Raw genomic sequence first — 21,545 nt, 5'->3', positions numbered from 1 at the left:
ATTAATATAGTTTTGGCCAAATGAACATACAACTTATTAATATAGTTTTGTTTTATTTGATCTGTTTTCCTTTTGAAATTATCAATATAAAGTTTTTTTGTTTTCTTTGTGTAACTACTGTTTAAATAGTCATGTTTTAATAAAATCAAAGATTATAAAAAAGAGAGAGAGAGAGAGAGAGAAAAGTTTAGGATACCAGATATCTCTGTGCAGTATTATAATGAGGGTCTCCATATATACAATATGCTTCAAGTGTGGTCACAGGGAGGAGGTCTGTGCTTCGTTTCCACAAGTTGTGGCAGTTCCCGGTGCACCACCTTTTCTGATCAGGGACCGGCAGCAGCCGAGATGTCTCCATGTTATATAATCAAATGCGTGTCATGGAAATTTGGTTGTAAAATTTTTAGTAATGTAATGGAAGCACGATGAAAGAGTCACTGTGATTTTTTAAAATATTATCTTAGTCCCCGTATTTTATTTTTATTTACAAATTAATCCAAATATAAGATGGAACAAGCTATTATATCATTACATAGTTCATGGAAGAATAAAATTACCTCCCTCAAACTTGTATTATTTCCAATAATTATTTTAATGCTCTACTCTATTTTTATAATAAAAGACAATGAAGTAATTTTTATCTGGCTTTGCTCATATATAAAGGGGAAAGCCTAACTTAGTCCCTGAACAATATATTAATTCCTAATTGAGTCCCAAAACAATATATTTTATCAATTAGGTCCCAAATGTCTCAAAGACTTCTCAATTGGGTCCTTTTCCAAGTTTGTCTTTTAAAATGATAAAATGGTGTTTTTTTCAGAACAAAATCTAACATAAAAATCAGAAAACATGGATAGATGGACTGATTGAGAATGTCTGAAAAATTTGAGACCCAATTGATAAAATTCATCTGTTTTGGCACGTAGTTTCTGCATATTGAAAAGAAGAAATTCTCCTATTATATGCAGTAGAATTCTCCAGTCCATAGTCAAATATCTAAAAAGCTAAGCCAATCCAAACATCAGTTGGAAATAGAATCCACTTTTACTCCCTATAAAGAAAGTGCAGGCAAGTTGTTGTATTGTTTCAGATAATTGTTTGATAAGAACTACAACAACATCAGTTGATGCAACAGATTCAACTCATAATCCAAACAACGAAGGATGGATAATATTCTCAAAATATCTGATGGTAATTGAGAAGCTACCCTTCTCTTTATATATGTATTGAACATAGGCTCTGAAATGAATTCTAGACTGCTCAAAACAACCACCACTTCTTCGGCTTGTCGAAAATTCCAGGTCCATATGTGGAAAAGAAGATCTCAACAAGGAGAGGGAATTGTAGCAGAGCAAAAAGCGTGACAGGAAGACTAGCCAGCAAAATAATCGGAAAGGAAACCCAGTGAAAACGTTCACGAAGCATCATAACAAGTGTAATGCCAAAGGTTATCATCATGGTTGCTATCGAGAAGAAAAGACACGAAAGGCCTACTATCAACTTTGTAGGCAAGGACTTGAGGAAATCTTCTTCTCTATACCGCGATGTCAGGATTCCGAAGAACATTAATAATGATGATGAAGACGCGAACAATGACATTGCGTCGGACACTATGAAAACCATGAAAGAATTCCGATTCAAGTATATAGGAATGCCTGAATACTGGTCATATCCACCTGGAACAGTAAAGATAGCTGAAAACATTATGGTAGCAATAAGAGCAGCCACAACTGTGCAAGATTCAGCCGTGGCCTTCATCCATTTCTCCCCTTCTTCTAGTAATTTCTTGTGCTGGTCAGTGAATAAAGTTTGAGCTGTTTTATGGGACGAATTTAACATCTCTTTGTACTTTGGTTGGACAATGCTCTCCACCTCCTGCGAGGCAGCAAACTCTTCTGAGAAATATGTGAACTGCTTTCTGAAGAAAAACCATCAACTATAGGAAATAGGAGATTTACCTTGTACCATTGTAGCTCTCTTTGCATTTGTAATGGTGCACCTGAAACACGATCAAGCCGAGAGGAAGGTGCTATGAATGCAGCTTGATGTAAAATGTTGTTTTGATACTTGTCCCAAGAAGTTGCCATAGAGTTCTTCTTTGCTCCCATTTTGTATATAAGGCTGAATATCTTTTCTTGGCGTTGTAGGGTTGCGTATAAGAATATGCCCCGGTTAAGTTCATCCTCGGACCATATGATGTCAGGATAATGTCTAATCATTTCAATGATGAACTCAACAATTCCATGCTTAACAGCACTGAATACAGCTCTGTACACACCAATTTCTTTGAATTCTGATTTATGCAAAGTTGATATTTGTTCACATAGGCAACAGAGAACTGCATGTGCTTGGCCATGTATCAACTTCAGGTTATACATATGCTTGATAGCTGGAACTGCAAGTATAATTTGGTTCAGGACTCTAAACAAAATACTACTATGATCGGCATTATTAAGATGCTACTTACCAAAAAATCTCAAGGCCTTCCAAACCATTACCAACAATTTGTCAGATGCTGCGAAGTCCATAAAACATATCAAAATGAAACTTCTGTTCATAGAAGGGAAAATAATGCGGTAACTCTAAATAAATGAAACTTCAAAATATCAGATTGAAATCTCATGTTTTATGAAATACCTCGTTTAACAATGTTCCTTCGATCAGTTGGTCCCCTATTTGGCCTTTCAATGTCTCCATGGTTGTTGCTAGAGGCAAGTGGCTGAGATACCCGGATAACTACCACAAGATAATGCTGCATTTTTTAAGATGTGAAAAGAAAAGCAATTTGACTTAATAGTTACATCCAGTTGAGTGAAAATAGTTACATACACTTGTATATCCATTTTTGCCACAAAGCAAATTGAGTTCCACTGGGGAAAGCAGAGGGTTTTTGAGCCAACATATCAAGAGCTGTGTCTTTGTCACTATCTTGATAAAAAGCCAATTGTGGGTAATGTTGAAGCAGATCCAAGGCAATATCTATATGAACATTAAACAGCGAACCAAGAAAAGCAAACGAGAGTTGAACAAGATAGAGTTTTCAGTCGAAGAATAGGAGGAACGAAAAATATGATCCTTACTACTAGCTTATACCATAGAGTTCGTCATTGATACATGTTGTGAGAAGCATAACCCCATTCTTATTGTTTGTAGCTGGACTGAGCTCTTCTTTCGGACTCACACTGTAAAGATAACGAACCATGTCTTTATGACCATAAAGAGAAGCTACAACAACTGGGATCAGGCCATTCTGGTTTGGAACTTTAAGTAAACCTTCATTCTTTGCTACCAAATCCTCTGCAATCCTTGTGATCCCTCCGATGGCAGCATAATTAAGCGCAGTGGCATTATTTCCGTTTTTGATTTCCAAGTCAACTTCCTCCAACTGGTTGACCAACTCCACCACAATCTCTATGTGCCCTGCCAGAACCGCAGCATGGAGGGCAGTGTCCCCATCTGCTGAAATGCTAGCAGTCAGTCCATCAGGATGTTCTTTCAGGAACTTCATTGTGGCCTCTAGGTCACCAATGTCAACAGCCTTATACAGTGGCAGATACTGAATGTATGCCGTATTTTTCATCTCTGCCAAGTTAAAACTCATTCGTGTTAGTTGTAGCGTTAAGCACATTGACATTAGTACTGAACAACTAACAAGATTTAGCTTGGATGTTAATTAATTACCATATTCCTTGCTTGAGCTCTCATGTGATACTGGAGGCCGTGATTTCATCTTGCGTGGTACCTTGCTTAAGGTAAAATCTCTATAAGAATCCATATTTTATGGGGAAGCAGCCTAAAAATATAATTGAAACTTCACATCACATATTGACACAGTTTTTTTCACCAGGTAAACTATTTGAGTTTTATGAGTATGACTTTCTACTTCCAGAGAATTTTTTTGAAATGTTTCTGCCACTGCAGTGAACAACAGCCATAAATGTGTGTGCAGGTAAACACACACGCAAAAACTCCCAATGTCATGAAACAAATCAATAGATGGTGCATTTCTCTCTCTAACAAGTCAGGATGCTTGAACAATGATCACAGTTTTAGGAGGTAATCGGTAGAAGCTGATTTGATACCATGTTTCTATGCATGTGTGGCATTAAAGGATGCACAAGATACATGCCTTTTCAGGTGATTGGGCTGCTAAATATAAGCAAGAGCAAACTGCATCATCGAATATACCAAATGTTTTTCCTAGGAATTTAATATGCAAGATCAATACTTACAGGAATACACTGTGCAACCACAGCTTGCACTCAACAGATCAGTTGGTTGCAGCAGATTAGGTGACCTCAAAATCTTAATGGATTCAAGGAAGCGAAACCAATTAATTTATAAGAAAGAGTGAGGGCATAAACCATGCACGGAATAAAGGAAATCTCCAAGTGAAGTAAATGAAACTACGAATATATGTGGAAGTTCTATCTGCTTACTTTTCTGCTTTGGATTCTAACAATGTAGTGATTGCTTAGGGTCTTTTGAAAGAGCTGGTTGAAAACACGGGATCACTGTAATGTTTTCTTTCTCCTGTAACATTTCGTCCATGTCCTCTTTAATGATTCTTGCAAAGTTTAGGTTGAGAGAATAGATTTAAAGCTTATTGACCAATACGAAACGATGACTCCTTTATGCCTGTTGAGAGAAGACCACTGTGCTTGTAGCCCAAGCAAACGAAAAAAATAGGGGCAGAAATCAGCTTCTAATACCTTTAGGAACAGAAAAAGAAAGGCGTGGGATTCTTGCTATTGATATTTATATATAACGTATATTCTTTTGTGCATTTTGTCGGGTATAAACAACGAAGAAAACCAGGCACAAGCTGGAAATGAGAAGGATAATTGTTCCTAAAAAAGAAGTCTGTTCTTGCCGACAACAGCAATCCTCGTTAATACCGTGAGCACAGTTTTTCTTTCTTTCCTTTCTTCTCTTTGATCCTTTCTCTTTTCCTTCTTTCTTGGGACACAGAAATCTGAATCAAAACTTCTTTGAATCTTTTCTCTCTTTTCTCTTTAGAGAACTGCTGACTCAAAATCTCAGAAAACTAGGTTAATGTAAGATCATTTCAGAGACTAGTTTTGATTATTGTGATTTATAACTAAAGGGGAATGCTGTAAACCTATATATAACCCCACCGAAGTTTTTAGCAAATTGTTTTTTACATTGGAAAATTATCCACACCGAAACACACTTCCATAAAAAAGTTCTACCCTAAACAATAGCAAACCTATTACAAAAAAACCTTAAAAAGATATATATATATATATATATATATATATGAATGATTGGCACTCACTATTATTTTTTGTCAAATGATACCATTTACTTTTAAGATCATAAGATCATTTATCAAACTTTAAATAAATTATTTATATCCAAACTAGTGCATCTGTGTGATTAAGTAAATTTCTGCAATTTTCTTCTAAATCCAAACTTCAAATGATAAATCTTCATGTTTATTTTATTACAGCTACTTAGGATCCTTTTGTTTTTGTGGTGTAGTGTGATGTGGTTCCTGTCTTGTCCTAATAACAAATTTAAAAATATTTAATTAATCAAAACACATCATAATTTTACATAAATTTTACTAAAAAATCTCTTTTAAAACTTGAAGACTATAATTTATAGTTTTTTATTAAATCTATTTTTTCAACTACAATCACTAAAATGTCAAACTTGATAATTATTCACAATAAAAAATCACATTCTTATTCTGCATTCTTTTTCTCTTATATTTACATAAAATATGAGTATAAAAGGTAAGTAGGAGAACAATCCTAGACTCATCTCTATCTCCTTTATTAATGGGATTTTCACATATTTAGGATGGCTAACAAATCTCCTAATTAATTACAACTACATATCACACCAACACTTCCCCTCAAGTTAGTTCTTAGAGATCTTGCGTGCACAACTTGCCAAGTGAGTTGTAGAAGTCCTTGCTAGACACTGCTTTTGTAAGAATATTTGCTAAATGATATTTGGAATTTACAAATAGAAATCGAATTGTCTTTGCTTCAAGATTCTCTTTGATGAAGTGACAATCTACCTCCACATGTTTAGTACGATCATGTTGAACAGGGTTATGGGAAATGGAAATAGTTGTTTTATTGTCACAGAAGAGGTCCATCTCAGAAGTGGGGACAAATCTGATCTCTGTGATTAGCTTTCTCAACCAAATGAGTTCACAAAAACCCCTAGACATTCCTCTGAACTCAGCTTCAACACTTAATAATGCTATTGCCTTTTATTTCTTACTTCTCCAAGTTACAAGATCCCCCCTACAAATGCAAAATACCCTGAGGTTGATTTTCTGTCAGTAATATTACCTGACCAATCTACATCTATATATCCATCAAACTTCAACTGATTATCATGTGTTAAGAACATGAGCCCCTTGCCTGGGGATGACTTCAGGTATTGAAGTATCTGAGTCACTGCTTCTATATGACTCTTACTTAAATTGTGCATGAATTGGCTCGTAACACTTGCGGCGTATGCAATATCTGGTCAAGTGTGAAAGAGATAAATGATTTTACCAACTAACCTTTAGTATCTCTCTTTGTCAGTTGGTACTTAGTCTGGGTATTCTTCAAGTCTGTGGTTTTGAACAATGAATGTGTCTGCAGGTCTGCACTCCAACATTCCTACTTCTGTTAACAGGTCTAATATGTACTTTCATTGAGAGAGAAATATGCCTTACTTAGATCTGACAACTTCAATTCCAAAAAGATACTTGAGTCTTCCTAGATTTTTCATCTCAAATTTAGTTGCTAATTGCTTTTGAAGCTGAGACATTTCTTTTACATCATCTCATATGATAATAATATCATCTACATAAACTATCAACACAATTACATTGACCAACTTGTGTTTTAGGAACAAAGTATGGTAAGAGTTACTTTATTGGAAGCCATATTTCTTCATTGCAAAACTAAATCTTCTAAACCATGCTCGTGGTGACTACTTCAGTCCATTCAAGGCTCGCTACAATTTACACACCATTTCGGTCTTTAAAGATGTTGTGTAGCCTAAAAGAACATCCATATAAACCTTTCTTTTGAGTTTATCGTGAAGGAAAACATTATTTACATCAAATTGATATAAAGGCTAGTCAAGGTTTTCAGCAAGTGACAACAATACTCTAACTGTATTCAGCTTGGCAACATGTGAGAAAGTCTCATGATAATCCACACCATATATTCGTATGTATCCTTTTACTACTAATCTTGCTTTGTATCAGTCAACAGATCCGTTTGTTTTATATTTAATAGAGAATACCCATTTGCAACTCACTATTATTTTTACTTCAGGTAATGGGACAAGAGTCCATGTATCATTCTTTAGTAGTTCCTCCATTTCTTCCTTTATAGCTTGGGTCTATTTTGGATCTGTCAATGCCTCATGAATGTTGGTAGGGATCTGATGTATGGAGAGTTCGTGTGCAAATTTCTTGAAGGGTCAGAGAGGTCTTTGGTAGATGCGTAGTTGGCAATTGGATACCTTGACCTTTGTTCTTCAATTTCTAGAGAGTACTTGTTAGGTTGCTTGCCACAATTGTACCTGTGAGGTAAGGTATATCTCATAGAGACATCTATATTATTATTATTATTATTTTGGTAACCCGGGGTGTCCGGGCCAGCTTTCGCGCACTACAACTAATCCCCGGACCCACTGAATACCCTGCAAGCCCAGTAGGCATGTAAGACACCGCGGGGGTGACAGGCGTGCACGCTAGGGCTCGAACCCAGATGACAGAGGCAAGGAAACCTTGCCTCTGCCGCTGGGCTACAAGCCCTGGTGCGAGACATCTATATTATTGATATATAAGATTGTTGCAGAAGTACTTACCCCAGGAGTATTTTTAGGAGATGATTCGACTGGTATTTCAGAGAGAAGAGAGGCAGGTTCTGTCTTAAATGTTACATGCTCCATGCTATGATAGATATCACTCTGCCTATTAGAGTATATATTCAACTCATCATTTTATGGTAATTCCTCATGACTGGTCTTGTGATTCAACTCACTATTCTCGCGATTCAACTCATCATTATGTGGTAGTTTTTCATGACTGGTCCAATTAAACTCGTTGAGTTTTTCTTGTTCTCTTCATTAAGTGTCTCCCCTTAAAGAGTAGGTGCCAAAGGGGAATAAAACATGTCAGCCTCTAAGAATTGGAAATCCATAGTCACATAGAGTCTTCGTGTATTGGGTTTATAGCAACGGTACCCTTTCTGATGTATGTCATAGCCTAGAAAAAGGCATTTACGTTCACAAAGATCAAGTTTAGTGCATTGGTTTTTGTAGAGGTATACATATGATACGCATCCAAAGACTTAAGGAGGAAGCATTAATGTGTTTAGGAGTGTCATATGAGTAGAAAGATATTGAAGTGGAGTTATAAAGGATAACACCTTAGAAGGCAGTCGGTTGAGAAGATGAATTGCAGTGGATATTGTATCCGTCCAGAAATGTTGGGGCATATAAGCACCAAGAAGCAGAGCACGTGTAGTCTCAAGAATCTGTCTATTTTTTTCTCTCTATGACACCATTCTGTTGGGATGTTTGTGAGCATGAAGTTTCATGAATGAGACCATGTTGATTGAAATACGTCTTAAGGTGCGTATTGACATATTCACCGTCATTGTCAGAGCGAAGAATCTTAATGGTGGCTCTATACTAGGTGCACACCATTGCATGGAATGTTTCGAAGACATTGAGAACCTCACTTTTATGTTTCATCAAGTAAAGCCATGTTATACAGGTATAATCATCCACAAAAATAACAAACCAATGAATGTTGGGCATATTCATAACCAGTGAGGGTCCTCATATACATCAAAGTGTATTAAAGCAAATAGAGTGTCATTCTTGTTTTTGCTTAATGGGTAAGTAACACGGTGGCTTTTAGCCAAAATAAAAGTGTCACATTTCAAATCAGAAATATAAGAATTCATAAATAAATCAGGAAGAACATGCTTCAAGTAGGGAAAAGATAGATGTCCTAAGCGGGGATGTCATAACCAGATCTATCTCTCTTTAGTAGTATACGAATGGTGCATATGATGTACCTGACTTATGTTGAGGTCGTCCACATAATATAGTCCCCCCTATTAGTACCACACCTAATTATCTGTTTGATAAGAATATCCTGAATAAGATAGAAGTTTGAATACATCAGTACAACACACCTTAAATCTGTAGTAAGTTGGCCTACATACATCAGTTTATGTGATAGTGATGGAACAAGTAAAGTATTGGATAAATGCAGGGATAAAGATAAAGTCACAGAGCCCGCTCTAGTGACTGGTGAAATAACACCATTTGCATTGGCAATGCTGGTGTGACGTATGAGAGATATATAAGATAAATCTGAGACATCAAACATCACATTATTAGTGGTGTATTACACGTTGCATCATTGTGGCTGGTAAGAAGGGCAAGGCTAAAATTACTTAAGTTTAAGTTGGAAAGAGCGTCAATTGATATTGTGACTGGTTGTATGAGAGAGAGGCGAGACTCAGCAGCAACGACTGCATCTTTGCCTAGACTCCCAATCATTCCAGTTCCATCACGACATTTATGTGTTTGTAGATCATGCCACCAATCTGGTTATTTATGTAACTGGAAACAATTTTCACGTGTTTGTTTCTGGTTGCCACAATGGGAACATTTTCTTGCATCATTTGTGGTTCAGGTCTTGCCTGTTTTACTGGGAGCAGAGTTGGTTAACATGAGACCCTTAGATGCCAAGACAACACCTAGCATCACATCAGTGTCGTAATTGGTCATGACCTACTGTCGTATAGCCTCTCGTCTAACATGCGTATATGTTTGCTCAACTAAAGGAAAAGGTTTCATCTGTAAAACATCAGCATGTATTTTGTCTAGGCGGTCATCAAGACCATCCAGGAACATATATACCCGATCTTCCTGAGTGATCCTATTATAATGTTGAATATCAACAGAGCACTCCATGGGATTTGGTCGACAGAAATCAATTTCATGCCATAACCCCTACAACTCAATGTAATATTTTTCTAGTGAGCCAAAAGCTTGCTTCAGGCGAGTTACATGTCGTCAGAGATCATACACTTCTGATGTATCACTTCTATCGAAGAAGGTAGTTGCAATGGAATCTCACATCGTTTTTACTATAGGAAAGCGAATAAAATTACCAATAAAAAAGGAATCCATATAAGTAATTGACCAATCTTTAACAATAGCGTTTTTAGTGTGCTACTTGCGAAATGAGAGATCAGTCGGTGGAGACTGGGGAAAATCGCCATTAATATACCTCAGCTTGTCTTTGCTAGAGAAATATATCTCAACAACCTAGGACCATAAGGCATAGTTGGAGCTATCTAACTTAATGTCGATACGTGACAGAGGGTTTAGAGGTGATGGTCGGGGTCTGCGTTCTGTTCAATGCCTCAGTCATCCTTGTTGTCAATTCAAGGATAGAATCTGAGAGATGGGACGTGTTGTTAGAGGTGTTATGATCTTCGGAGTCTACTATAAGTTACATGGAAAGAATAATTGTGTTTTAGGGTGTAATACAACAAATCAAAAATTGGCTTTGATACCATGATAATTATTCATAATAAAAAAATCACATTCTTATTCTATATTCCTTTTCTCTTATATTACATCAGAGCTGAGTATAAAAGATAAGTAAAATCAAAACAATCTTAGACTTATCTTTATTTCTCTTGTTTATATAGGATTTTCATATATTTGAGATGATTAACAAATCTCATAATTAATTATAATTACAAATCACGCCAACAAAACTCACACTTAATTTCATCTTATATTTTTACCTTGCTCCCACTTTATTTATACTAAAAAAATCTCTATTTTTCAAATAAAATTTATCCACCAAGTTCTAAACTAGATGAAGCCATAAGCCATCTACTTTGACTGAACCATTGTTCTGAAAATTATGGTGTGTTTGCAATAGACATTACCTGGCAACTTGCAATTATTTATAGGCACATGTTATGTTTTGGGTTTTGACTTTTATTTTCTCTTCAAGCAAAATTGTCTTCTTTTTTTTTAATCTAAAATCATTTTATAATATTCAAGCTTTCAACTCAAATCGATGATCAAACCATTTTTTCCACAATAACAAAATAATTGCCCTAAACTTGGGTCATCCAGACCACCCTCCACTTCATTTTTTTTTTCTCTATCCGCCATTCATCCTCCATCATGGACCCTTACCGCTATCCCACCACAGGCAAACCACCACCACCACCACCAAAAAAACAACTCCAAATCCAAGGACCTAGACCTTCAGCACTAAAACTAAACCAAGACTCTCACAAAATCAAGAAACCACCTCCCCCTCCTCCAAAGCAACCTGTCATCATCTATGCAGTCTCTCCAAAGATCATCCACACGGAGGAATCCAACTTCATGGCCGTCGTCCAACGGTTAACAGGTCTCTCCTCCGGTGACTTCTTCCACGATGGGTCTGTTTCTCCAGCTGCAAGACTTGCTGCCACCGAGAAAGCAAGTCCAAGAGAATTAACAAGACCAAGTAACACTCAAGATAGTAGTGATGACGATCTCATGGAGATGCTTAAAGAAGTGGATGCTGGTCAGATTCCAGGGATCTTGTCACCGGCACCGGCGATGTTACAGCCAGTACCAACTGGGTTTTTCTCTCCAGCGTCAACGGATGCAAATTCACAATCTTTCTTGAATGATAATTTTAATATGAGTCCATTCTTCATGTCCAGTCCTTCAGGTTTATTTCCAGGTCCTAGTATAGTTTCTCCTTTACATTCTCCTGATATTTTTAGCAGCCTGTTCATGGATTTCTAGACAACAAAAGGAAAGATTGTGAAGATTTCAGGTTTAGTTTTAGATTGGGTTCTTGTTTTGACCAAGACAAGAAGGGGCGGTTGGATTCTTGTATTGACTGACTTTTTGGCTAGAAGAAGAAAGATTTAATATTAGGGTTTGGAAAATTAATTGTAGATTTTGTTAGTGATTTGAGGATTTTGTTAGGTTAATTGCAACTTATAATTGTAGCAAATTTTGGAGATATTTATTTCTACATCCTCCATGGCTATAGAGCATTCAATGGGGTTTATTGCTCTGATGGGTTATGTAATGAATTCTTTTGGCCCCCGCCTCCTTTCTCTTTTACGAGAAAATAGTTATTTTACCGTGTTTCGTGTATCAGATAATTTTATTTTTTTTGCAAAAAAAAATAAATATTTAAACTTTTTAAATGCATTTTTTTAAAAAATTATTTTAAATTTTAAATAAAAAATCTATATATGCATTTAATTAAATAAATCAAGAACTATTTGTGCTTATAAATATATAAAAATTATTAACGTGTTTATTCAACTCGTCTAGTTACATGTTGAATATTTTTTTCTAACATAAATGAATTAATATGAAGGTATTATTAACATGTTTTTTTACTACTAGTAAAAAAATATAACTACAAATTAAAAAATTGATGTTTACATAAAATAAAATATAGTGAAGATTATATGCGTTAATAAAAACATAAAAGATCTCAAACTTTTTTTTAATGCAGGAGAAATGAGATAATATTGTAATTGTCATATTAAAACATTATTTCCTTAGTTTTTGTATAATAATTTTTAAAAAAAACAAGTAAAAAAGAAAAAGAAACTAAAAAACAAATCATAAAAGAAAAATGATAAGAACAAAAGGAATGGTATAAATATACCAAGTATAAAGTGATAAATATTTTTTTTATATAAAAACCATTTATGTATAATAATAATAATAATAATAATTCTAAAGATTCAGTTTATGTCGAACAAAGCAGTTTATTGGCTCACGGTTGTCATTGATTAATGTAAGTAGGTTATGATAAGTGATTAGTTGATTGATTATCCTAAGTGGGTTTCAAATTCCAAAAAAGTGATTAGCTTTGCCTATATAGATAAAGATGCAACAGTGTACATCTTCTTCCTATGATTCTGCTTATCATGTTATTTATCCCCAAATATTTTTTATAATTTTTTTTATTAATGATAAATAATTTAATCACTAATGATTGATGTCTTGTACAACCCACTATGAGATCCACTCCATCAATGATGAGCATTTTCTGGGAAAGATGGATCTTTCAGATACTAGCACGAGTTCAAGTCAAGAAAGAATTTGCTGACAGATTTTCAGTACAGACAACATGAAATTTCGGGAAAGCTTCTTTTTGGGAAAGCTTTTCAATATTTCTGGCAATGCTAGCTCCTGATCCCATTTTTGTCATTTTGCTGAATTTTTTAATCAATGACAACGAAATCTATTCACTGTTACAGGAATTATTGGAACAAATGCAATAGCATTCGATATTTCTGTCAAAGCCCATCAGTACATTGGTCTAGAGATAAAACACCTCAAGCTGAGACCCTGATCAGTGGAGTACAATTCATATGCCCACCCCCAGGTTCCACAACACACCAGACACAAAAATCAATTGGGTTTCAAAGGCTCAATCAAGGTACCAAAAGAATCCAATCATTCTCCTCTATACCTAAAACCTAAGAAAAGACCACACAGATAGGGTCATAACAGGCTGATTTTTTTTTCCGTTTTTTTTTTGGGGGGGTATAGGTGGTGTGGGATTTAGTATTATCTGAACTCTAAAACATCAATACATTGCAGTAGAAACTTTCACTGTCAAAAATACAATGGCAGTTCAAAAGAATCCAATATTTGACAAAATTATTTACAGAATTAGCTGTAATGAGTACCTCAGCCGGCAAATTTAGATGATGCTTTATGTTGGACCCTGGCATGCTTTTGTCTTCAAACTTCAAATGCAAGCTCGAGAAGCTTCCAAAGAAGCAGCTATTTGCATATGAGCAGGGAGGCCTCAAAAGCCAGCAAACAAATGGCAGGAATCATCATGTCCTTGTGACTGTTGAGTTGCATGTCCCTTGAGTTGCATGTCCCTCCAATCAATGTGCCAACCCTTTCTCCCTTTATTGCTTTTGCAATGTTACCCGGTTTGGATAGATTGAAGACAAAACTGAGATGAAGAAGCTTGGTACAATGAGTTTCTTTTAGATGCTTTATGCTAGACATAACAATGATATGCCCCACTATAGATTTTTCATTGACAAAAGGAAAAAAAAAGAGCACAAGTTAAACAAAAATTTAATCCATGATCGTTAAATGTTAATATTCAACACAGATCACAAACACTAGGTAACTTCTGTATTAGCTAATCCTAGGGTGTTGAGTAAATGGTAAATTTTGGATCAAACGCCTCATAAATGGTTAAAAAAAGTCCCATAAAATGAAGGTGGCCCAAGTTCATACCCCTCAACAAATCCCTTTACAGAGGCCACCCCATAATTGCACAGGGCATGTAGGAAGGAGGGTTTACTTGTGCCTTCAAATTAGTCAGAGCATGTCTTCGACGTCTTTAAAAATAAAAAAGATCTACCTACAGGCTACAATCTAGATGCAGATTATGAGACATACCTGGAATATTATTTTCTTGGCACAAAGTAATGGCAGTCACATCCATCACTGAAAGATCTTTTGAAGTCATCTCATGGTAAGTTAGATTTTCAAGAAGACGAGCACTTGGATTATGCCTAGGATCGTCATCATAAACCCCGTCAACATTTGTAGGTTTCAAAACAACCTGTGCATTAACTGGAAGAACAATTGGAAATATCAGAGCAGAAAAATCATTTTAGTGGTAAGAACCAAAATGATTATTCTGTCCTCAATTGGAGTATATATTGGAAAAGCAAAAATTTGTACACTGAGGTTGACTTATGTTTCAATTATAAATTTCAGAATGACAAAAATTAGCAAGTTAAACAGGACTTGAATATAATATTAAAACCACCAATGTACAAAGTAAAACTCTGATACAGAAATTTTAACATACTTTCTGCACATCGTAGGGCTGCAGCAGTATCCGTGGTGAAAAATGGATTCCCAGTTCCAGCTGCAAAAATCACAAACCTTCCTTTTTCCAAATGTCTTATGTCCCATCTACGGATATATGGTTCTGCAACCTCTGACATGCGAAATGCAGTCTGAACCCTTGTTGAGATGCCAATACTCTCCATTGTTGCTTGAAGAAAATAGCATTCATTACAGTTGCCAGCATCCTATCAAATCAAAAAAGGCAGAAGAATGCAAATTATACAGCAGGGACATAAAGCTCCAAGGAAAGCTTTTAGATTTCAGATAAATAACCACTTGCTATCTGCTGACAAAATATCCCCATACCATTACAAATTACAAGATCCAAGAAAAGCTTTTAGATTTCAGATAAACAACCAATTATTGTCTTCTGAATAAAATATTCAGATATCTATGATTATTAATCACCTTAGTATATTAAGTTGCTGTATATATTAATCAGTAAGAAAGCAATTGAAGAAATAATAAAAATTATGCACATCAAATGTTACAGAAAAACAGCACTGAACCCTTTTGTTTATGAGCTATGCTAAAGGATGTCAAGCAGTAGTATTATATCTAAAACTTCATAAGAATCAAGCCCTGTGCTGCAAAATAAATACTGCGATGCAGAAACTTTTGCTCACACATAATGCTAGCTTATATCCCATTTCACACTTTTTTATTTCAGAAAAGGGAAACAAAACAATCCATGAATTCATATGAAGTTGAGATTATTGTAATTGAAAAATCCAAGGACTAATTAGAAGTAGAAAGCAACAAAGTACTAAAAGATAGTTAGACCTACTTTCATTTGATAGCAAGTCAAAGAGTGAGATCATTAGGCATACTTCCAAAACAAAAGGTTCCATGTGGAATAGATAGACAATAAATCAATTCAAAAGAGTACCCAATATAATCAGCAGATGACCAGTCAAGACCTGTGCTTCCTGCCCATGAAGATCCACGGAAGATATTTCCACCGCCAACTTCAATTGCTACCCACAGCATTGACAACAAATCAATTAGATGAGGCTATTGATGGCCAACAACAAAACATCCACTTTTTGAGCTCACAAGCTCTATCTTACAACAACCCAAATTAATATTACAATTCATTCTTGTCAAACTTATTTACTGTTCGAAATGTATCCTTCCTCCCACCTAGCCTATTTTCCTCCAACCACATCACGCAAACACCCTTTTCATATAACCCAAAGCATGTTACGTGTTATAAGCTATGGAATAGCAAGAACTAGAGGTGAACTATAACAAAATTTTCTACCAAAATGATCACTTGGCTTATGATTTGCACAAAAATCATCACACATGCCTTGAAAGCACAATGAAAATCACTAAACTTAACTTTAAGAACATAAGAAAGAAAAATAACATCAATCACAACCATTAACTGAAATAAATTAAAGGCAAAAATGAATAAAAACAAATATGTATGAAAAAAACAACTATATTAAGGTGTTGAGGGTTAACCTCAATGCCAAGGCACGTCAAAGTTGCAACCTCCCTTGCAATCGCCATTGTAACCTGCATAATTACAACAGACTCATTTAGTGGCCATCAGCAAACGAAACCAATAGAAACTGACAGGCTACCATAATCATTCGCATTCCAAAACCTTTGGGTCAACATTCTGCGTTTGGTCTCCTGCAAGGGCTTCTCCACTGACTTTAAGCAAAACTCTTCGCCATTAATAAGATTGCTCATCCATTGTCACCCCAAAGGGAGCCACAGATGACACTTGAGGCTGCCTGCAAATAAAAGAAAAGGTATATCATGTGGGGCCCACAGAAACATTTCACATTTGTGCCAGTCGCAAAAGCCCTCTAAGACTCAAAAGAAAGCATTGACACAAAAAAAAAAAAAAAAACGCTTATGCCTTCACACAGGCATTTTAACAAACACTCACAAGACAAAACACAAATACTCAGTTCAAATAACCCATGAAATCAAAATATAAACAAAACCCGTGTTGTTTCATTACCTTAAATTTATAGGCTCTAAGATTGGACCCATTTCAGAAAAGCAATGAATCGCCAACAGTCCATTTGAGCTTTGCTTACCTTGCACCAAGCGGTGGTAATTAAGCTTCAATGGAATCAAATATGATAAGGAGGAGGAGGAGGAGGAGGACGTATGATTCAGAGAGGTAATCGGTGCAAAAGAATTAGTAACGGCAAAGCTCTCCGTTTCAGCCTATTCCTCTTGTGAGTTTCTCTATCTCCAGCAAGGCAGCAACAAGATGATTTGCTTCGTTTTTCTCCCCCCTTCATTTTTAGTTTTGTTATTTATTTATTGGAAGATATAATGACAGTTCGGTGAACTATAATTAAAAGACCGATCTGTGATATGATTTGGTTGAAGTTTCAGGCGATTTGTTTTCTCGGTGTGAATTTTTTTATAAAAAAATTTAATTATTTAATTATTTTTAAATTATTTTAATATATTGATATTAAAAATAAATTTAAAAAAATTAAAAAAATATTATTTTAAAATATTTTTCAATAAAAAATACTTTTAAAAAATCATTATCATATTATCAAATAAATTCATATTAAATAAACAATTTTATATATTTAATTTAGGTCATATATTAACAGTGTCACTCTACAAATTAATCTAATTTTTTAAAATAAAAATAATATTATTTTAAATTTTTAAAAATAAAAAAATATTATTTACCCAATAAAAAATTCAGGTTTGAAATAAAATTTAGTAATGAGTAGGCTTTGAGTCAATCTAATATCAAATTGACTTGGCAATCTAGTTTTACAGTAATGATATGATAATATTTGTTTTTGTGATAATATTTCTTTTAAAAAAAAGTTAAATTTTATTTAAAATTTAATTTTTTAAAATATTTTTAAATTATTTTAGTATGCTAATGTTAAAAATAAATTTTTTTAAAAAATATATTATTTTAATATATTTTTAAATAAAAAAATATTTTAAAAATTAACTATTATTACAACTCTAAATTACACCGATTTTTTTTTCTTGTAGAATTTTTGAAGGGATAATTATATACTTAACCTATATACTCATTAATAGAATAGTCATAGATAAACCAGTGCGGAGGCAGGCCTGGGCCTTAAAAAAAACATGCGAAAAAAAAAACAATTAAATTTTACAGCCAAACTATTAAAATTTAATTTTTACCCTCTTAGAAAAAAAATTAATTTTCGCTTCCTTTAAAAAAATTTCCTTGCTCCTCCACTCTTGGGTTTTAGTTTGTTTGAAAATGTGGTTATAGTTGTTTTTCAAAATACTTTTTGTGTGGAAATGCATTAAAATAATATTTTTTTATTTTTTAAAAATTATTTTTAAGATCAACGTATTAAAATGATCCAAAACATACAAAAAAAAATTATTTTTTTCAAAAAAAAATTAAATTCTTTAAAAACACGATTTGCATCATATTTTATTTAACTTAGAAAATTGATCTCCATCGGTTTTCTTGTCGGATACTTACCAAAAAAGAAAAAAATCTTTTCCTTGTCATAAATATTTATTTCATGTACATGAATAAGAAAGATACATGTTGAAATTTTTGTTTTTCTTATTCATAAAATAAATTGCATTTACTTGATCCTTTCCTGTATTATTTTTTTATATAAATGAAAGCATGCTTGTGCATGTCTTCGAGTAGAAAAGTTCAAAGATTTTTCACAGCTCACCGGGGAGCAAGGCAAGTGGTTGTGATTTTTTCAAGAATACAATTAGAGGTGGCAATGGCTATGCTGAAAAAATTCTTAGGGCAGAGTTTTTATTGGTTTAGAAATGATTTACTACAGAAGAAAATATTGAATTCTATAGTAGGATTTATGGGATTGTGTATAGAAAAATATAGAAAATATTTGCAAAGTAAGAGAAAATACGCATAAAAACATGTAAAAAATATGCAAAATATAATAAAAAAATGCACAAAGGAGGCCAAGTTATTCCCGTATTGGCCGGCAGGGGAGCTGAATCAGGCCTTCCGGCTCTTTTGCTTGGCACATCAATATATTTACAATAAATATTGATAAGTAAGAACTACAATACATGAGGAAGAGGAAGAGTAGTATACAGTCGAAAACTGTGTTCCCTGAATGGCATGCTATGCTTTGTCTACCCGTCTCTGATACACATTTGCACCGCAAAGGCCCGTATGTCACTGCTGCATCATTTCGACTTCAATCTTGTCCTTAACTCACTTTTGCTGTCATGATTCCTACATTACATTTACACACATAGCTATAGCTTGTTATAACATAGCTTGTTCTTGTATTTTCTGTGCCCAGAATACTTGGTGAAATGAGGGAGTTGCTATCCGATGAGAAGGGGGTCTCCTGAATCAGTTACACAGCTACCACTTCTGTTTGAGGGACTAGGCGATGGCTCCAGGTTATCGGTCTCGCGAATGCCATTCCTTAGCTGCGTCGGAACATCTTTTGTAAGGTTGGAAAACATTGCAGACTTAGCATTGCTACCATTGACGAGTGTGTTGGCAGGTTTAAACACACCCCAAAAGTAGTACTTTCTGCGAAAACCTGCAGACAAATTGCAGATTGTAAATAAAGTCAGCTGCCTTCTTAAGAACTATCCAGGTTAAAAGTAAAGACAGTGAGGTTGGTAATGGTAGCTTACGCCAATATTCTACTGGCAATTCACGAGAAGCGAAGATCAATATTTCCAAATTGTTTGCCACTGCCTTGAGAGCATAGTCATGAAGGATTACGCCAGTATTCGATTTTCTACCCATATCTTATTATAAAACCGAGTACACATGTGCTAAACATACGTTGTTATATTCAATCCATGTTGTCTTTAAATAATAATAATAAAAAAAATAACATTTTCTTTTCTTTTTTGTGATCAATGAGGAAATACGCGCTGTTGTGCGAATTTAGATAATAATTATCAAACTCGATTTAACCCAGTAAATTAAACCGAGAAATCTAGTATTTAAAGTTTAAATTTGAGTTAAGTTTTTAATTAAATTAAATAAATAATGATTTAAAAAAAGTTTATTAATAAAACTCAATTAATCTTATTTAGTAACACGATCGGTGATAAAAAGCATAATTGATTATAAACGAATAAAACAAATTGAATTGAATCCATCATTCAAGCATGCATACCTATGCTCTGCTGATGCTAGACATTTGTTACAGAACACTAGAAGCTTCTCCTCACCCCTAACACCACACTTCTGACAAACAGTCATCTGGGACAAAAACGCAAAAAGTTGCGAGCAGATTATAAATAAATAAAAAATATATATTAAAAAAGTGTATATATAAAAGACTCACCGCGTAAAGTACCCAGGTTGCAAATCGAGTAAGTTAATCTAGCTTAATTTAATTATTTTTTTAAAATAATGTTGTTGTTGTTGTTCATGCCTCAGGATAAATAAAAAAATATTAGAGTATTGATGGAAAAACCAAGTTTAGAAGCCATGAAGCTCCAAAATGCTGGAGTATGGACATGGTGATCATGAAGGTTGGCTGCTAAAAATGCCTACAATAAAGCAAGAAGGATGGGAATGAAGCAAGGGAAATCATGAGAAAACAACAACAGCACAAAATCGGCAGAAGCAGAGATTCCAGGCAGTTTGGCGGTACTAAAAGTCCTTATGGGAGAAGGATTTGCAGCAGCATGAAGTCGGCAAAAGTGCAACTAGATAGGAAGAAAGAGGAAGTAGGAAAAGAAGAAAGAGGCAGAAATTCCAGGCAATTTGGTGGTGCTGTATGGGAGAAGGATTTGCAGCAGCATGAAGTCCGCAAAACTGCAACTAGAGAGGAAGAAAGAAGCAGAAATCGCGAAACCAACAACTTTCTCTCTTTTTCGGTATTTTTCAACAATTTTTTTTATTTTTTTCTTATTCAGGGACTAAAAAATAAATAAAATAAAATTTTAAACCAAAATAAAAATTATTGTACATTTAGGGTGAGCCATATATTTTTTCTGTATTTTAATTTTAATTTGGAACTTAATTTTATATAATTAAACTGTAAAATAATACAATTGAAAGAGAGAAAATTTGAAATTTTTTTAAAAAAAATCTGAGTAAAAAATTCATTGTTCATTGTTCATATGAACAATCATTGATTTTCAATTTTTTTTAGTTTTTGTTAATTATTTCTTTGCCCGCATTATTGTTGCAAGTTGGACCAAATATTTTTGGAATGTAAAAACTATAATATATATAGATCATAAAAAAAATTGATATTATTATTAAACTCAATATAGAAAGCTATCAACCCAACTCTTTTTGCTTAGCCCATTTCTTAAATTCAATTCCAGAAATTGTCTTGATAATTCAAATTCAAATCAAATGTTATTTTAAATAGATCAAATCAAATCACATGGTTATAAGGATTAAAATCTTTGAATAAATTGTTGTAGGGATATTTTTAAAAAAATAAATTGTTATAGAAATGTAGCATTGCTACTATAAATCTATAACAATGATAAAGAGTTCTTTGAAAATGCAATTTGCTTCATCCATTCAACCATTCAAAGAACATTAATGATTTTGGAGTGGTGGGAAGGCAGTAAATACCCACCTGACTTCGAGCACTTGAAACTTATCAAGACCAGAAAGGAGCATCATG

At 34.3% G+C, this 21,545-nt stretch overlaps 3 protein-coding genes and 1 pseudogene across 5 annotated transcripts; 1 reads left to right on the top strand and 3 right to left on the bottom strand.

Moving 5' to 3' along the window:
• Window positions 1-1,021: 1,021 nt before the first annotated feature.
• Window positions 1,022-4,503, bottom strand: LOC133672974 (ankyrin repeat-containing protein At5g02620). Of its 3 annotated transcripts, none has more exons than XM_062093549.1 (8): window positions 4,233-4,503; window positions 3,682-3,793; window positions 3,094-3,582; window positions 2,830-2,979; window positions 2,638-2,736; window positions 2,468-2,515; window positions 1,959-2,395; window positions 1,022-1,875 (listed from the first exon to the last, which is right to left on the bottom strand). In XM_062093549.1, exons 2-8 carry the CDS (start codon window positions 3,773-3,775, stop codon window positions 1,261-1,263), a joined length of 1,932 nt encoding a protein of 643 aa, XP_061949533.1. In that variant the 5' UTR covers window positions 3,776-3,793; window positions 4,233-4,503; the 3' UTR covers window positions 1,022-1,260. The 3 variants fall into 3 exon arrangements, with proteins under 3 accessions (XP_061949533.1, XP_061949535.1, XP_061949534.1); XM_062093551.1 differs by having other exon boundaries at window positions 3,682-3,746; window positions 4,233-4,502; XM_062093550.1 differs by having other exon boundaries at window positions 3,682-3,742; window positions 4,233-4,501.
• A 6,583-nt stretch (window positions 4,504-11,086) lies between these two features.
• On the top strand, window positions 11,087-12,181 carry LOC133672926 (protein MKS1-like). Its single transcript, XM_062093500.1, has one exon. It carries the CDS (start codon window positions 11,218-11,220, stop codon window positions 11,833-11,835), a length of 618 nt encoding a protein of 205 aa, XP_061949484.1. The 5' UTR covers window positions 11,087-11,217; the 3' UTR covers window positions 11,836-12,181.
• Window positions 12,182-13,322: 1,141 nt separating this feature from the next.
• On the bottom strand, window positions 13,323-19,154 carry LOC133673291 (uridylate kinase PUMPKIN, chloroplastic-like; annotated as a pseudogene).
• LOC133673290 (uncharacterized) lies at window positions 18,836-19,690 on the bottom strand. Its single transcript, XM_062094032.1, has 2 exons — window positions 19,576-19,690; window positions 18,836-19,478 (listed from the first exon to the last, which is right to left on the bottom strand). Exons 1-2 carry the CDS (start codon window positions 19,688-19,690, stop codon window positions 19,255-19,257), a joined length of 339 nt encoding a protein of 112 aa, XP_061950016.1. The 3' UTR covers window positions 18,836-19,254.
• Window positions 19,691-21,545: the final 1,855 nt, after the last annotated feature.

This window comes from Populus nigra, chromosome 14 (genome assembly GCF_951802175.1).
Source record: "Populus nigra chromosome 14, ddPopNigr1.1, whole genome shotgun sequence".
NCBI lineage: Eukaryota > Viridiplantae > Streptophyta > Magnoliopsida > Malpighiales > Salicaceae > Populus > Populus nigra.
Note: the sequence above shows the minus strand (reverse complement) of the source record. Positions and strands in the feature narration are given on the sequence as shown.

Coding starts and splice junctions, on each gene's coding strand:
- LOC133672974 (XM_062093549.1), bottom strand. CDS start 3,775: ATGGATTCTTATAGAGATTTTACCTTAAGCAAGGTACCACGCAAGATG. Junction 3,583..3,681: donor GAGCTCAAGCAAGGAATATG/GTAATTAATTAA, acceptor TTAACTTGGCAG/AGATGAAAAATACGGCATAC. Junction 2,980..3,093: donor TATCAATGACGAACTCTATG/GTATAAGCTAGT, acceptor ATGTTCATATAG/ATATTGCCTTGGATCTGCTT.
- LOC133672926 (XM_062093500.1), top strand. CDS start 11,218: ATGGACCCTTACCGCTATCCCACCACAGGCAAACCACCACCACCACCA.
- LOC133673290 (XM_062094032.1), bottom strand. CDS start 19,690: ATGGGTAGAAAATCGAATACTGGCGTAATCCTTCATGACTATGCTCTC. Junction 19,479..19,575: donor ATTGCCAGTAGAATATTGGC/GTAAGCTACCAT, acceptor ATTTGTCTGCAG/GTTTTCGCAGAAAGTACTAC.